The sequence below is a fragment of the Giraffa tippelskirchi genome, chromosome 4 (assembly GCF_054371585.1).
Source record: "Giraffa tippelskirchi isolate mGirTip1 chromosome 4, T2T-mGirTip1v1.2.pri, whole genome shotgun sequence".
Classification (NCBI taxonomy): domain Eukaryota; kingdom Metazoa; phylum Chordata; class Mammalia; order Artiodactyla; family Giraffidae; genus Giraffa; species Giraffa tippelskirchi.
This window is the reverse complement of record NC_137278.1, coordinates 97,952,048-97,970,641: the sequence shown is the minus strand read 5'-3', so window position 1 is coordinate 97,970,641 and position 18,594 is coordinate 97,952,048. Positions and strand designations below refer to the sequence as shown.

Below are 18,594 nucleotides of genomic sequence, written 5' to 3'. Positions count from 1 at the left end.
AATTAAAAACCAAAATGACTTCAAGCATAAATTTTCAAGATGCTTTTAGGGTACCATTTCCATTTAAAAGGGAAAATTTGGATACCCAAATTTCCACTTTTGGATACCCATAGAAGCTTTTGTAACCTCGCTTTGGCTGCAGAGATCAACTTGCTCCTGTTGCCATCCACAGCCCAGTGTTACTGAGGCAAATACTGTGTCAGCCAAGACCTTGTGTCTGTTTCGTGTGAAGGTAGTGGCGTTTCCCGTGTTTAGCTGCCAGGTGGGTCAGAGGAGATAGGGTAGTCATCTGGAGAGGGGGAGGGTCAGAATGGAGGAAATCAGGTGGGCTGTCATTACAAGTGGAACCTTCATGTATATTAGACAAAGTCTCCCTTCCTGAACATGGCAGCCCCTCACCTGCCCCCCAGGCAAGGTGCACTGGTTCAGGGACCAGCTGGCACCTATAACCATAGGATCAGAAAGGCAGCTTCTGGCAGGGATGGCTCATCAGCCTGATGCCTGGAATAAGAAGATGATGAGGCCACACACACTCTGGCCATTGGTAATTTTGACCTCTTTTTAATTGCCGAGAGTGGTACATGAGAATTCTCTAAGGGAAACAAAAACTGACCAAAACACACAAAGCATTGGTATTTAAAGGCACTGGATACCAAGTATCAAAGGCCAGAGATCTCTGAGAGATACAGGAAAATCCAAGGTAAACTCTGATTGTCTCAGCTTAATGCTTTGCCATGGTGTAAGAAGAAGGAGCACAGCAAACTTCCAAGTTTGGGAGATAGAGTTAAGGATCCATGGAGATCCAAGATATCTAGATTTCACAAGACAAAGTAACAGAGAGAGAACTCTGGAAATCTGCCAAGAGTCTCTCTTGTGATTTCTGCTTATACTGATCATTCTGTGAGGAAATTGTCCAAGGCTGGGAAAGATCCACTGGAAAGAATTAGAAAGAAAGGGTTTAGAGCTCATCCAGGGTGAAGAAGAATGCCTGTCCTCACCAGCCCATTTGGAAAAATTTATGGCACAGAGCACTGAGTGGATTGCTTGGGAAGGTCTTACCTCAGTCATGGGGAATGACTGGCCTTAAACAGCTCTGAACCCTCCTGAGGAAGCATCAAAGCAAGACATGAAAGGAGAGAATTCTTTATGTATAACTTAACTGCATCTCAGAACAAAGCTCAAGAAGATTTATAAGAATATAAAAACATCCAGTATCCACCTAGGTAAAACTCACAATGACTGGCATCTGATAAAAGATTACTAGGCATGAAAAGAAGGCTGTGCCCCTTGCTAATCAATCAACATAGACACAGATGTTAGAATTGACAGAAGAAGACAGTAATTATAACTGTATTCCTATATTCAAAAAGTTAAGTAGAGGCAGGGAAGTATTTTTAAAAAAATACATGCTGAACTTTTATAGATGAAAAGTTTTAGGCAAGGAAATATCTTAGGTGAAAACATGCTGAACAAAATCAATGGCAGATTAGACACTGAAGGAAAAAAGATGAGTGATCTTGAAGACATAGCAAGAGAAACTATTCAAAATGAGACACACAGAGAAAAATAACAAGAATAAATAAGAAAAACAAAGAACAAACAGAAGAGCATCAGTGAATGTAGATGGAATTCCTGAGGAGAGGGGAGGAGGCAGAACAGAAAAATATTTGGAGAAATAAAGATTGAAAAATTTATGAATTTGATGAAAGTTATAACTTGGAGATCCAAGGAGTTCGAGGAATATCAAGTACAAGAAAATGAGGGAAACTGTACCAAAGAACATCACAATCAATTTGCTCAAAACCACTGATAAAGAGAAAATCTTGGGACTTCCCTAGTGGTCCAGTGGTTAAGATTTCATCTCCCAGTGCAGGGAACACAGGTTCCATCCATAGTAAGATCCTACAGACCTCTTGGCCAAAAATCAGAACATAAAACAGAACGTGATAGCAAAAAAGTTCAATAAAGACTTTAAAAATGGTCCACAAAAAAAAAAGAAAAGAAAATTATAAAAGCAACCAGAGGAAAAAAAGACATTTTCTGTAGAAAGGAACAGAGATAAACACAATAGTGTCTCATTACTAGAAATAGCAATAGATTTCTCATTGCAAGTGAAAAGACAGTGGAGTAGCATCTTATTTTTTTCATTCAGTACCATAAACTGTCTATCTAGAATTTTGTGTTTTGTGAAGATATTTTTTCAAAAACAAAGGCAAAATAAAGATATTTTTTATTTTTACCTACAGCAGAAAAGAATTAATTATCAGCACATCTGCACTGTGAGGAAATCCTTCAGGCAGGAGGAGAATGATACTTTTATGTGGGAAGAAATGAATGGAAATATGGTTCTACACAAAGGAATAAAAAACTGGAAATAACTCTGTGGATAAATACATGATGTTTTGCTATTTAGATATCTTTAGAAAGCAATTTCTGTTTAAGCAAAAGTAATAATAGTGTGCTGTGAGATCAATGTGTGCATGCTATGTCACTTCAGTCATGTCCAACTCTACAACCCTATGGACAGTAGCCTGCCAGGCTCCTCTGTCCATGGGATTCTCTGGGCAAGAATACTGGAGTAGGTTGCTGTGCCCTCCTCCAGGGGATCTTCCCGACCCAGGGATTGAACCCATGTCTCTTATGCCTCCTGCATTGGCAGGTGGGTTCTTTACCACTAGTGCCACTAGGAAGCCCCTGAGAGGTCTATATGGTATATATAAAAGTTAAGTGTTTGACAATAGTAGCATAAAAGACAGGAGGGGAATCACAGCATTATTCATAAGTTCCAAAGATGAACAACCCAAATGTCCACCAACAGATGATGGGATAAACAAAATGTGGTCTGTATGTGCAATGGAATATTATTCAGCTTTAAGAAAGAAACTCTGACACATGCTACAGCATGGATAAACCTTGAAAACATTATGCTAAGTGAAATACGCAGACACAAAAAATGATTACCATGGGCTGGGGGAGTGGGGAAGGGAGAGAGTCATCTAATAGGTACAGAGTTCCTTTCTGGGATACTGAAAAAGTTTTGGAGGAGAAGGCAATGGCAACCCACTCCAGTACTCTTGCCTGGAAAAATCCCATGGATGGAGGAGCCTGGTGGGCTGCAGTCCGTGGAGTCGCTAGGAGTCAGATGCGACTGAGTGACTTCACTTTCACTTTCATGCATTGGAGAAGGAAATGGCAGCCCACTCCAGTATTCTTGCCTGGAGAATCCCAGGGACGGGGGAGCATAGTGGGCTGCTGTCTATGGGGTTGCACAGAGTCGGGCACGACTGAAGCAACTTAGCAGTGATCCAATAACGTGAATGTGCTTAATGCCACTAAATTGTTCACCTAAAAATGGTTAAAATGATAAGTTTCATATTATGTATATTTTACCATAATTATTTAAAACAAATTCCCACTACATATGTCAAAAAGAAATTCAGAAGAGGAGAAAAGGAAATATGCTATTGTAAGGTTCTTTAAAAAAAATTTTTTTTTTAAATTTATTTTACTGTGTCAGGTCTTAGTTGTGATGTGAGGGATTTTTCTCTCTAGTTGTGGCTCATGGGCCTAGTTGCCCCGAGGCACGTGGAATCTTAGTTTCATGCTGCTGCTGCTCAGTCACTTTAGTCATGTCTAACTCTGTGCGACCCCATAGATGGCAGCCCACCAGGCTCCTCTGTCCCTGGGATTCTCGAGGCAAGAGTACTGGAGTGGGTTGCCATTGCCTTCTCCCTTAATTCCCTGACCAGGGATTGAATCCATGTCCTCTGTAGTGCAAGGTGGATTCTTAACCACTGGACCACCAGGGAAGTCTCTGTTATACGGTTCTTATAGCATATGGGGGGTAGTATAATATCCATTGAAATTATCCATCCAAATATCCCTTGGGCTTACCTGGAGGCCCAGATGGTAAAAATTCTGGCTGAAATGCAGGTGACTTGGGTTCTATCCCTGGATTGGGAGGATCCCTTGGAGGAGGGAATGGCTACCCACTCCAGTATTCTCGCCTGGAGAGGACAGAGGAACCTGGCTAGCTACAGTCCATAGGGTCGCAAAGAGTTAGACACGACTGAGTGATTAACACACACACATGTTGAAGGTGTATACTCTAAATAAGGGCTTCCCTGATAGCTCAGTTGGTAAAGAATCCACCTGCAATGCTGGAGACCCCCGTTCGATTCCTGGGTTGGGAACATCCCCTGGAGAAGGGATAGCTACCCACTCCAGTATTCTTAGGCTTCCCTGGTGGCTCAGATGGTAAAGAATCTGCCTGCAATGCAGGAGACCTGAGTTTGATCCCTGGGTTGGGAAGATCCCCTGGCGAAGGGAAAGGCTACCCACTCCAGTATTCTGGCCTGGAGAATTCCAGGCCTTTTGGCCTGGAGGGTCGAAAAGAGGTGGAAGCGACTTTCACTTTTCACTCTAAATAAAGTACCCGCTAAATAACAAAACAAGCCAACAAACAAGATAAATTGGAATTGAAAATACTCAATCCAAAACTGTCTGGGGACTTCCCTGGTTTGAATGAGAATCCACCTGCCAATGCAGGGACACAGGTTTGATCCTTAGTCTGGGAAGATTCCACATACTGTGGGCAACCAAGTCCTTGCGCCACAACTACTGAGCTCATGTGCCACAACTATTGAAGCCCACACGTCCTAGAGTCCGTGCTCTGCAACAAGGGAAGCCACCACAGTGAGAAGCCTGTGCACCATAATGAAGAGTAGCCCCTGCTCACCACAACTTGAGAAAGCCTGCACACAGCAACAAAGACTCAATGCAACAAAATAAATAAATAAATAAACAAATGATTAATAATTTTTAAAAAAATGCTGTCTGGAAAAAAACAAAGAACAAAGGACAGATGGCACCAATAGACAACAAATAGCAAAATGATTGACATAAACCTAAGCATACATATGTCAAAACTTAATGTGTATAGTTTATTGTTATCAATGATGAATATACCTTAACATAGCTGTTCATAACTAAAGTAAAAGAGGAGATGTGGAGGACTTCCCTGGTGTTCCAGTGGTTAAAACTTAGAGCTTCCAATGCAGGGGGCGTGGGTTCAATCCCACATGCTGTGTGGTATGGCAAAAAAGATTAAAAAAAAATTTTTTTAAAGAATATGCATCACTTCTGAGGTGCTGAACTGTTTCGAGACTTGTTGTTGGCACATCTGAGCATTCTATGTGTGTGTATGCTAGTTATGGCAATCCAACAAGAATATGACTTTTCTCACAAAACGTTCAAGACTTCAGCTGAAAAAATTTCAGGAACTCCTTATTTGGAATAACCTTCACAGTCATTTTAAGACTCACTAGAGATGATTAGTTTAATCATGTTGTGTAGTCATGCCAAGATTGGATTCTGAATGCTTGGTTCAAAATATAAAACTCAGTGTCAAAGGACGAGGAAAAGCTGAAAGATTCAGTCAGGCTCTGTAGACAGGCTAAGTAGGACAGGGAGCCCAGGTAAGTTAATCTTGTGACATATATGTGACCTAGCGTGTGATTCTCCTGCCCATGGATGAGGGAGAATCTTCAAGATATTGGTCATGGGGAGTGGTAAAGCAATGTAATCAGGATGTGCTGTGAGGTCACATCTCCATCATAAATGAAGGTATTATACTCAGCTCCATAATTGAGAATTTATGTAGCACTTTTAATTAAGATAACCACAGGAGAATGGGAAGGACCTCTTAGTAAGTGACTCTAATGAACAGATGACTTCCTCTCCTCTCCCTTCCCTGGGATATGAGGCTCAGGTGTTGGTGGTGTAATTAGCCCTGAAAGTGAAAAGATTTCCCCCTTTCTCTCCTTTCTTCATCTTTGGAGTACCTGGGCTCTTTATTTTTGCCTGCTTGACTGCCCCTTCTTTCTTTGATAAGGTTCAAGTTATTGGGGGTCTTCCTCCCAACCTCCATTTAGAGGGTAATTGGGAGCCTGAATGATGCCCCCAGGCTGACCACAGTGCCTGGTCCTGGGTGGAACTACCAGTCAAAACTTAGTCTCTGGCTCTATAAAATCCCTTCTCAGAACTGGTTTGATGTGTTTTTAGGAAGTTCTTTTCTGATCAGCTTGGATTTATCATTGATAAAAGACTCTTGTCTTTTTAAAAGAAGACAACCCAAAACAGAGCAGAGCCTGTGATAGGGTGTATGTTGCTATGGAAATAACTGAATGAAGTTTATTTCCTACTATACCTACTGATCATAAAGGAAGGAGGAGAATAAAGTAGGAGTAAAGAGGAGACAAAGGCTTAGACTGTAATCAACAATAACTGAAGAAAAACGGTCACTCAAAGGGCTTCTCCAGCCCAGCATTTCTGGAAAAATCCACTTTCATTCACTTCATGGCATGTAGATGGGGAATCAGTGGAAACAGTCAAAGACCATTTTCTTGGGCTCCAAAATCACTGAGGAAGGTGACTGCAGCCATGAAATTAAAAGATGCTTGCTCCTTGGAAGAAAAGCTATGACAAACCTAGATAATGTATTAAAAATCAGAGACATTACTCTGCCGACAAAGGTCTGTATAATCAAAGTGTGGTTTTTCCAGTAGTCATGTATGGATGTGAGAGCTGAACCATAAAGAAAGCTGAGCAACAAAGAATTGATGCTTTTGAGCTGTGGTGTTGGAGAAGACTCTTGAGAGTCCCTTGGACTGCAAGGAGATCCAACCAGTCCATCCTAAAGGAAATCAGTCCTGAATATTCATTGGAAGGACTGATGCTGAAGCTGAAACGTGAATACTTTGGTCACCTGATATGAAGAGCCAACTCATTGGAAAAGACCCTGATGCTGGGGAAAATTAAAGGCAGGAGAAGGGGATGACAGAGGATGAGATGGTTGGATGGCATCATTGACTCAATGGACATGAGTTTGAGCAGGCTCTGGGAGATGGTGAAGGACAGGGAAGCCTAACATGCTGCAGCCCATGGGTCGCAAAGAGTTGGACATGACTGAGTGACTGAACAACAACAACAAAAGGATTTCTCCAAGGAACGTGACCCTACTCACCAAAATGGCTCCAGTCTCCTTAGGCAATTTCCCTGTGATGCAGGAGAACCTCAGGATCTTCCCAAAGCTTTCGGAAAATTCTGATTTCAGCCCCCTGTTCAGAGTGAAAAGACACTTTATGAACCATACAGAAACCAGCTGCTGGCATTGGGGATGGTGCCCAAAGGGGCTTTTGATGCCAGATTGGATTAAAGTTCAAAAGCCAAAATCAAGCTTCTTTGAGAAGTTCCAGCCCCAGTAGGTTTCAGAGTTAATTTTTTTAAAGTTTTTCTATTAGAATTTGAGGACAAGTGTAACATGAATGGACAGATCCTTCATGTATTATTGAAAAATAATAGACTCTCAAGCATTTTATTTCTTCATGTTTTATTCTAATTATATATCTCCTTAGATATAGTAGTGGATAACTATGGGTAATATTTTTATTTTCCCAACATTGAATGCTACTTTTTAATTAAAAGTATAATTTAAGTTCAATCTGTCTGGTAGAAGCATAAATGATGGGATGACCAAATCTTAATTTAGAAAGCTCTCTTCCTCTTACCCTAGTGCTTGACTAATCACCTAGGGAACTTTGAAAATCTCAATGTCCAGATCAATTAAAACAGAATCTAATGCATGGTGGTTGGTGGGGGAAGGGGCAGGCATCACTGTATTTTAAGATTCCTCAGAGGATTCCAGTGTGCAGAGTTGAGAACGGCTGATCCAAGTGAGTAAACTATAAGGCTAGTGGACCTAATATGTAGTAGTACCTGTTTTAAAAACCACCTCTCTGCCTAGTACCTTCTCCCAGTCCTCCTAAGGTCTCACTAGGGATAAAAGCTCAGGGTCCTCTCTGCCTGTCATCCAAGGGCATGTAGAGAACTGTTATCAAGCCCTCTCTGAAATAAGAAAGCCCTCATTTGTAGCACCCACTGATTTTCAGATTTTGTAAATGCTTCCAGCTTGGTCAGCTTCACCATGTGCCACCGCTGAGCATAGAGTCTGGAAGAAAGGGGCACAGTTAACTCTCAGGGGCCAGTTTAAGACACCCACGCCTCCTCTATGCCCACCCTCAGATACCCCACTCTCCCTTAGGTGGTAGGAGGGTTTCTGAGCACATGGTAAGTACTTTGCTGTTTGTATGATAAACTGGCTATGGGGTGTTCTGCTCAGGTAGCATAACATCTCCCATTTACAGAGTACAGGTAAGCTTTTGAAAACACCAAGGGATTGTGCCCAAGGCTAAGGATATTCGGGCAATTGACCTTCTTGCTAGACTTGATCCTAAGGTGAGTCATAGACACAGCTTAGGCACCTGAGCTGACAGGAGGTTCCTGAGCCTGCAGAGTTGAGAGCCAGGCTCTGAATCAGGGATAAATCCACCGTGTTAACAGGGGAGCTCCTGCCCCTCCTTTTCCTCCTCCTTCATTACAACACACTTTCACATAACTTTTCATATTGAATAACTTCAACCTGCTTAGAAAGGCCAAGCAGATGCTATCTGCAAGTGAAGAATTCTATTGAAGCTCAGAGAGTTTAAGTGGGGTGACTCACCCAAGTTTGAGCAACTTTCCCAAGCTAGTAAGTAATGGAGCCAGGACTTGAACCCAGAGCTTCTGACCCCAAATCTAATGCTCTGCTGACACCTTGCCTTGTCTGTCAGCCACCTCAGCCCATGCTGGATCCAGGCAACATAGGTAATTTAAGAAGTGAAATGAAAAGTAGCAGATTCCTGCCTTCCAGTCTTGTGAACTAGTTCTCTGCCAGTCCTGCCTTTGGAAAGTGTGCCTTCTGCAACAAATGTGAGCTAACAAGGAATATGTTTCAGCTTGGGAAAAATACTAAGTTGAGGATGACATATGAAAGTCTTGTGTAATATAAATGGCTGATGAACTGTGATTCCACACTGCAATTAGGAGCACATGAGTCAAATCCAGAGGACACCTGGGACTCAGAGAAGTGGCTTCAGAAATACGGTTTGAAAGCCCAGAAGCTGTCATTTTACAATGTCATTGCTGACTGCTCCTTCCGCCACGTTGATGGAGTTGTTGATATAAAAGCCAAACCAGAGAACGAGTCGGTGCAGACCAGTGCGGTAAGTGAAGCGAACCCCTAGGTTGGGGCTGCCCTGAGTGGGGCATTGAGGACCAGGGTTGGACCCAGGGCAGGACCAGGGTTGGACCCAAGGCAGGACCAAGGTTGACTGTCTGTGAAGGATACTTCTGTTCTCTGCCTTATACTTCTCTGAATGATACATGTGGGAGTGGAGCTCAAGTCTGAGAATGGCTTCTAGATAAGTCGCTATAGTCGTGTCCGACTCTGTGTGACCCCATAGACGGCAACCCACCAGGCTCCGCCATCCCTGGGATTCTCCAAGCAAGAATACTGGAGTGGGTTGCCATTGCCTTCTCCAGTTCATGAAAGGGAAAAGTGAAAGTGAAGTTGCTCAGTCGTGTTCGACTCTTAGCGACCCCGCGGACTGTAGTCCACCAGGCTCCTCCATCCATGGGATTTTCCAGGCGAGAGTACTGGAGTGGGGTGCCATTGCCTTCTCTGGAATTAGATAATAATTATGTATAAACCAGGAGTTGTAGAAATCTAGGCATTGTGTCAAAAAACAAACCCTTTGTTTCCCCATATAGAGTGGAAGAGAGAAACTACTGCTGAATGTTCCCCAAAGCAGGCATTTCTATGGTTCTCATGTATTGTCACCATCTTGAAGACACATTATTCAAGTGACTTATTATTGTTCAATCACTAAGTTTTGTTGACTCTTTGTGACCCCATGGACTGTAGCATGCCAGGCTCCTTTGTCCTCCACTATCTCCTGGAGATTGCTCAAATTCATGTCCATTGAGTCAGTGATATCTCTGCTTTTTAACACACTGTCTAGGTTTGTCATGGCTTTCCTTCCAAGGTGCAGCGTCTGGCTGCAGTCACTGTCCGCAGTGATTTTGGACAGCAAGAAAGTAAAATCTTTCACTGCTTCCAATTTTTCCTCTTCTGTTTGCCATGGAGTGATGGGACTGGATGCCATGATCTTAGTTTTTTGAATTCTGAGTTTCAAGGCATCTTTTTCACTCTCTTTCATCCTCATCGAGAGGCTCTTTAGTTCCTCTTTGCTTTCTGCCATTAGAATGATATCATCTGCATGTCTGAGGTTGTTGATATTTCTCCCAGCAGTCTTGATTTCAGCTTGTGATTCATCCAGCCCAGCATTTCACATGGTGTACTCTGCATGTAAGTTAAATAAACAGGATGACAATATATAACCTTGACGTACTCCTTTTGCAGTCTTGAACCAGTCAGTTGTTCTATGTCTGGTTCCAGCTGTTGTTTTTTGACCCTCATACAGGTTTCTCAGGAAGCATGTAAAGTGGTATTGTATTCCTATCTCTTTTCCACAGTTTGTTGTGATCCACACAGTCAAAGGCATAGTGTAGTCAATGAAGCAGAAGTACATGTTTTACTGGAATTCCCTTGCTCTCTCCATGCTCCAATGAATGTTGGCAAGTGACTACTAGCCAGAATTTAGTGGATTTTCAATAAATATGAAATTATTTTCGCTAAGGGATTATAGCATGGGAAGGGTCTATACTGTAAATTTCTGAAAGCTGCAGTTCTATTGTGACAATGGTTCTGAAAGGAATGTAGCTTCTCCAGTGCCCAACTCTGGCTGGCAGTGGAAGGATAATGATCTGCAGTAGTGGCTCCTAACCTTTATTTTATTTTTTAAGCTTTTTATTTTATATTGGAATATAACTGATGAACAATGTTGTGATCATTTCAGATGAAGAGCAAAGTGACTCAACCATACATACACATGTATCCATTTTCCTCCAGACTCCCCTCCCATCCAGACTGCCATATAGTTTGAGCAGAGCTCTCTGTGGTGTACAGGAAGTCCTTGTTGGTTATCCATTTCAAATATAGCAGTGTGTACATGATGATCCCAAATTCCCTAACTATCCCTTCCCTCCATTCTTCCCCTCACCATCACCCTTAAGCATAAGTTCTGTTCTCTAAGTCCCTGAGTGTTTCTATTTTGTAAATACATTCATTTGTATCATTTATTTGAAGATTCCACATATTAAGTGATGTCATATGATATTTCTCTTTTTCTATCTGATTTCACTCAGTATGACAGTTTCTAGGTTTATCCATGTTGCTGCAAATGGCATTATTTCATTCTTTTTAATGACTGAGTAATATTCCATTGTATATGTGTAAGTGGCTTCTAACCCTTAGCATGCATGAGTCACTGGGTTTGAGGCCAGCCCCAAGAATCTGCCTTTATAAAAATCGCCAGATGATACTGAAGCTGCCAGTCCATGGGTCACACTTTGAGATACACTAGTGTATAGAACAAGACCAAGAAGGCTGTCCAATGTTTAGAATTATGGAAAGACTAAAAAGGTCTCCATATGAAATAGAAACATCAGGATAAAATTATTATTGTAAATTTGTAAAACTGATGGAAATCTCTTTTAGAAGGTGATGAAAATCCAGGTCCACACTGAGTGAGTGAAAGTCGTGTCCGACTCTTTGCAACCCCATGGACTGTATAGTCCAGGGAATTCTCCAGGCTAGTATACTGGAATGGGTAGCCTTTCCCTTCTCCAAGGGATCTTCCCAACCCAGAGATCAAACCCAGGACTCCCGCATTGCAAGCGGATTCTTTACCAGCTGAGCCACAAGGGAAGCCCAAGAATACTGGAATGAGTAGTCTATCCCTTCTCCAGAGGATCTTCCCAACCCAGGAATACACTGAAATGAGAGCTAAAATGCAAGTCACAGAGCAGCCATGCCAGTCATGGCAGCCTAGCCGAGACTCTTAGGAAAGGAAATGTCGTGTCCCTTTATGTATCCTCTGAGACTATGATTCAGTGTTAGGATCAGTGTCTGCAGTGTCTCTCAGTCCTATAGAGGTGAAACTCCAGTCCCTTTGGCACTCCTTCTTAGGCCCCTGGATTCCACATTCCCTCACAAGGAAGCGCTGTTTTTCTTTGGGACCGCATTAGCCACGTGATGTTGTGTTTTTGCCTTCTTACTGCTGTGTATTTAGAATGAACTGCAAGAGGAAAATACTAAAATTGAATTAGGAAAAATACAGAATTGATGTAAGACTTGTTTCCTGGCTTACATGTTGGGATCCAGAGTAATTGCTACATTGCAGGGAAATCTCATTTGTGGGTTTCCTCCCCCAGCACAGTTTTCTGACTCTGTAGACATTATTCAGTAACATTATTAGTTCAGGAAATCATACTTAATCACATTTTCATCTTTAAAATAATTAGGCCCTGAATATTGAAAAATATGAATTCCTGTCAATTTGAACATAGCTTACTGCAGGCTCCCTACAGTGTGGTATACACAGGTCTTCTCTAATCCTGATTTTCTCCTTTTCTTTCTTGACAAATTTAAATGAAATTTTACAAGGATGGTTTGAAGAATTTGGCTTTATAAATGGAGAATTTTGCCTCAAATTTCTGATGCTAGCAAGTTCTAATATAAAAAAAGATGAGAATAGTTTTTACAGTATAGCTGTAAAATGCAGTATAGCTATCCTTTGTCACCAATACTGATGGGAAAATGGACAATTTTGCTTTTAGTAGTATTTGGGACTACATATCTGAAACTGGATTTATACCTAAAGCTGAGACTGATTATTTAGGGTTAACCTAGACTCCCACTTGGCAGAACCCCATAAACTTTTAACTATAAAAACTGCTTTGTAGGTAGAGAACCAGGAAATCAAGACACTGAGAAATAAATGACTAAAAAGGCCTTGCTATGAAGCATTTCTAAGATGGATGAGCAGGTGAGGGGAAAAAATAAAAGTACTTTTCTAATAGGGAATTGCAGGCAAAGTCTAACAACTTGATATTTTGGGACACCCATGAAGTCACATTGCATTCATGGCTACTTACGTTGCTTGAGCACAAAGCCAGCCCTGATGTTCAGAAACTCGCTCTAGTCTCATCGTTTATTCCTCTAAAAAATATTTATTGAGCCTTCACTATGTACCAGGCAATGTGGTAGGATGGAAAGTATACCCAATTTGAATGAGAAGACCTGAGTATAAATGCTATTTCTGTTGTTGCTGTTCAATTGCTAAGTCATATCCAGCTCTTTGCGACCCCATGGACTGCAGCATGCCAGGCTTCCTTGTCCTTCACTGTCTCCCTGAATTTGCTCAGATTTATGTCTGTTGACGGAGAAGGCAATGGCACCCTACTCCAGTACTCTTGCCTGGAAAATCCCATGGATGGAGGAGCCTGGTAGGCTGCAGTCTATGGGGTCGCTAGGAGTCGGACATGACTGAAGTGACTTAGCAGCAGCAGCAGCATGTCTGTTGAGTTGATGATGCTATCTAACCATCTCATCCTCTGCCAACCTCTTCTTTTGCCTTCAGTCTTTCCCAGCATCCGTGTCTTTTCCAATGAGTCTGCTTTTCACATCAGGTAGTCAAAGTACTGGAACTTCAACTTTAGCCTCAGGCCTTCCGGTGATTTCCTTTAGGATTGACTGCTTTGATCTCCTTGCTGTCCAAGGGACTTTCAAGAGTCTTCTCCAGCACCACAATTTGAAAGCATCAGTTCTTCAGCAGTCAGCCTTCTTTATGGTCCAACTCTCACATCCATACATGTCTGCTGGAAAAACCATAGCTTTGACTATATGGACCTTTGTTGGAAAAGTGATGTCTTTGTTTTTTAATATGCTGTCTATGTTGGTCATAGATTTTCTTCCAAGGAGCAAGTGTCTTTTAATTTCATGGCTGCAGTCACCATCTGCAGTGATTTTGGAGTCCAAGAAAATAAGGTCTGTCACTGTTTCCACTGTTTCCCCATCTATTTGCCATGAAGTGATGGGACCAGATACCATTATCTTAGTTTTTTGAACGTTGAGTTTTAAACCAGCTTCTTGACTCTGCTCTCTCACCTTCATAAGAGGTTCTTTAGTTCCTCTTCATTTTCTGCCGTTAGGGTGGCATCATTTGCATATCTCAGAGAAGGCAATGGCAACCCACTCCAGTACTCTTGCCTGGAAAATCCCATGGATGGAGGAGCCTGGTGGGCTGCAGTCCATGGGGTCACTAAGAGTCGACTTCACTTTCACTTTTCACTTTCATACATTGGAGAAGGAAATGGCAACCCACTCCAGTGTTCTTGCCTGAAGAATCCCAGGGACGGCGGAGCCTGGTGGGCTGCCGTCTATGGGGTCACACAGAGTCGGACACGACTGAAGCGACTTAGAAGCAGCTTAGCATTTGCATATCTGAGATTGTTGATATTTCTCCTGCCAATCTTGATTCCAACTTGTGGTTCATCTAGTTTAGAATTTTGTTTGATGTACTCTTCATGGAAGTTAAATAAACAAGATAACAATATACAGCCTTGTCATACTCCTTTACCAATTTTGAACCAGTCAGTTGTTCCATGTAAGGTTCTAACTGCATTCTGGGTTTGAATGAGAAGACCTGGGGGTAAATGCTGCTTCTACCAGTTACTAAATATGAGATGTGGAACAGATAATTTAACCTGATTTATTCTCTCCACATCTGTAACATGGGTTGGTGTAAAGTCCAAATTTGAAAATAGCATGTCTGAACACTGTGCCTAGCGCTTAGGAGATGCCCACTAGATGTTGCCTTCCGTGTTTTCTTCATCACAAACATTGTGGGTCAGAAAGGAGCATTTATGGAATACCTACCTGCTTTATATACAAGGTAAATATTTGTGCTCTCATATCACAGATGTGAAAATGAAGTCCCAGGGCCTCTGAGAGGTTAGACGACTTTACCTGAGATCTCGTGGCAGGTGGAGGCCGGGTTTGAATTCAGATCTGCTGGGCTCTCAACACTGGGCTTTCCCCATTTGGACATTGTGGTGCTGGACACATGTATTCACATAACTTTTGGTCTCGTGTGTTTCCGTTTGGAAATGCATGAAGCACAGTTGAGAACTGCCTCGTGATGAGGTTCAGAGTAGGGAGCACATGGTCAGACTGAAAGGGATGACACGCTCCTCCTCCCTTCTTTGCACTGCAGTGGAGACATGACCCCCTTCTTGCCTGCCTTGGGAGCGTCAGCGCTGATCCCATCATGCCCTTCCACCCTGCTCCCATCAGTCATCCCTGGACCCCTGGATTCTGCCTCCCTTCTCTGAGCCTCCTCCATTCCTCCCTGACTCCTAAAATCCCTCTTGCTCATTTCACAGTATATATATCAAATCATTATGTTGTACACTAAAATTATTATAATGTTAAATGTCAATTTATCTCAATTTAAAAATTTTTGTCACTAAGAATTTACTTTAAGGCCTTTGGATGCTTCGTTTTTTTCACTCAGAGGACAAGCCAGGGTCATTTCCATCAGTGAGCAGGCTTTATAGCATCTGCTTCCTGGCCCTCCTCCTCCTCCTGCTCCTCTAGCTTCATCTTGCTCTTTCCCTCACACGCTGTATTTCAGCTACACTGCCCTTCCTCAAAGTCCACAGACTTGCTTGGCAAACGCTTACCTCAGGGCTTTTGTCCTGGCTGTGTCCTCAGATTGCCCCCAGGCCCTCAAACGGCCACATGCTCTGTTCTCTCAGGTTTCACTTATATTTCACCTTCTCTTTGAGGCTTTCCCTTCTAGGTTTCAACTTGCCCCTACCGTTCCCCTGTCCCTTGGCGTTCTCTGCTCTCCTTCCTTGCCTTATTTGTCTCTATAGCATTTGTCATCCTCTAATCTGCTAGATGATTATTGCTTTATCATCTGGCTCTTTTCCTGGTCATGTGAGCTCCACAGAGGTAGGAATTTTGGTCTTCATTTATGGATTGTCCTGGTGCCTAGAAGAGGGCCTGGTGGAGTGGTGCTTAATGCAGTTATAAGCTGGTTGGATGAGTGACAGAAGCAGACCTTCTGAAAGCTCTCTTTGGGAAGCTTTTGTCCTTGGACCAGTTCTGTATGTCCAGGAGTGGGTGCTAGATGTAGAATGGGGTTCTTGGGTGCTTTTCTTCACTTGGAGCTGGGAGTAACAGTGGAAAGATGCTTGGAGTGTCTCAAGTCCACCTCCTGTGGATCTCCTTGACCAGTCCGTTGTGAACTCTTTCTTCTTTGCCAGAACTTGTCCAGTCATTACTGTCTCAACCCAGGACCAGGTACTGGGTGCCTGGTACTCTGCCTTGCTACTTTCTATGTGGGTATGAATCACTGTGTGTGTTTAGTGTCTCCTTGCTGGAAACATTAGATTCTTTGGGGCACAGATGAGATTGCCCATGTCTTTCTGACTGTCATTCATGACATCCAGCACAGGGCTCTGTATGGAGCAGGCTGTGGTATGTGTTTGCTTGAACCAACTGTTGAATGATCTTACAGTGGGAGTGAGGGCTAGCAGCTGTCTAAATAAGGCAGAGGCGGAGGTGCCTTCTGGGGACTTTCCGTTAGTTGTTTCTGAGCGGCTTCTGTCCTGTCTTTTCCTCAGGAGACCAACAAGAAGACAGTCCATGCGAAATACTGCAGCAGATTTGTCCATGCTCCCTGGAAGGATGGGAGCTTGGTCCACGTCTGTATCACCAAGGAGAAGTACACATGGTTCACTGAAAGAGTTCAAGCAGTCCTGGCCCAGATCCAGAGGAGGTTGGTGTACTTGCACGAGAGTACAAGTAGTCCAGCCTCCCTTGAAATTCAAATTTGCTTGAGTGCTTGGTAAAGCTCAATCAAGAGAAATGGCTAGTAAGCATTGTTAAGTCAGGGCTGCCATCTGACAATTTGCTGTTGGCCTGGTTGTTCGTAACCAAAGGGGATGTTAGGATGCAGATTCTGAGCTGCCTTGATGCTAGTGTAGATGCTGAAAAGCAGCAAAGATGTAGTTATCATGTTGATTATGCATCACTGTGGGAAGCAAAGGAATGCTTCTGCTTTGTCTTGCATTTTTTGGTGGATCACAGGTGAATACAAGACTATATAACACCTCTCCTCTGTACTCTTGAATATTATATTTCAAAGCAACTGCTACAATGCTGTGAAACATTTGAATGCAATGAGATAATATATATATACATTTTAGGAATCAGCTAAAAATAATTTCATGTGACCCTCCTCTCAGCCCTGCTGGTTCTTAAAATCTGGTAATGCTCATAAGAGTCTCGTGTACTAGTGCTGTGACCTCAACATCAGTTCCATGGGGTGACCCACCTCTATGCTTTCACCTCCCCAATGCCAGTGGACAGTTCTAGACTAAGAAGACCATGTCCATTTAGGTGCATAGTCCATAAAGTCAGACGGAGCTGGATTCTAATCCCAGTCTGCCATCTGCTGCGACCCTGGGCAAGTTAGTCAGTGTCTGTGTGTATCAGCTTTTTCATTTGTAAAGAGGGAATAATAATGCTGTTTACAAATGTGTTCTTTGGATTAGACTAGACACTAAATCTAATAAATTTAGTCTAGTCCCCAGCCTACAGTAGTCACTTGTTGTCCGAGCTTCTTCACTCTTTCCATGTTTTCTGTTATAGCGTCACAAGCTGCAAACAGCTGTCTACCCCATGTATGCTCTGCATAGCCCCAGTTTCTCAAGACCCAGCTGGTGATGATTACACAGAAAAAGTAATCCTTGTGTCTGGAGTCTGCTGTGCTTATGGTTTGGAGTTGACTCCATGAGGAGAGTAGTTTGGATTTCAGATCTGGGGAAAAGGACGCTACTTTGACGATACCCCGGCTGGCCGCCCTGGGGTCTGTTTGTCCTCCTCCCACCAATTATCAGTGGTTGTTGGGAAGTTTTCTCTCCCCTTTTATTTTTTGGGAGACTTCATAGAGAATTTGTATCATCTCCCCGTTAAATGTTCATAGAATTCACCATTGAAGCCATCTGGGCCTGGAGTTTTTATTTCTGAGAAGATTTTTGATTTTTTATTATTTTTTAATGTTTTACTATTTATTTATCTATTTAGTTGTGGTCTTAATTGTGGCATGCAGGATCTTCAATGTTTGTTTCAGCATACAGGATCTTTCAATTGTAGTATGCAGGATCTTTAGTTGCGGCATGCAAACTCTTATTTGCAGCATACAGGATCTAGTTCTCTGACCAGGGGTCAAACCTGGGTCTCCTGCATTGGGAGTGCAGAGTCTTAGCCACTGAAACATCAGGGAAGTCACCATGGGAAGGTTTTTTAAAACTGTGCCTTCAATTTCTTTAAATACACATAAAGCTGACATTGGTCATTTATGTCATCTTTATTTTCTAATAAATCTGACTAGAAATTATCCATCCTATTAGTCTTTTCAAAGAACTGGTTTTTGGTCTCATTTTTTTTTCCTCTGTAGGTTTTCCTCCTTTCTATGCCATTGATTTCTACTCTTATCTTTATTATTTCCTCCTTTCTCTTTACTTTGGGTTTAAGTTTTTAAAGATAGATGCTTAGATCACTGCTTTTGACCTTTCTTTCTAATATAAGCATTTAATTTTATAAATTTTCCTGAGTACTGCTTTAGCTATCTGTCACAGATTTCAATATGTTGTATTTCATTTCATTCACCTCAAAACATTTTCTAATTCCCCTTTGATTTCTTCTTCGACCAAAGGGTTATTTAGGAATGTGTTGTTCAT

The 18,594-nt window shown here is 42.3% G+C and overlaps 1 protein-coding gene across 1 annotated transcript in view; it reads left to right on the top strand.

Annotated features, from left to right (window-relative positions):
- Positions 1 to 18,594, top strand: part of VWA3B (von Willebrand factor A domain containing 3B) — a 195,169-nt gene that overhangs the window by 60,170 nt on the left and 116,405 nt on the right. The window contains 2 exon segments of the mRNA XM_081484474.1: positions 8,923 to 9,101; positions 16,474 to 16,628. Coding sequence (XP_081340600.1) covers positions 8,923 to 9,101; positions 16,474 to 16,628 — 334 coding nt within the window.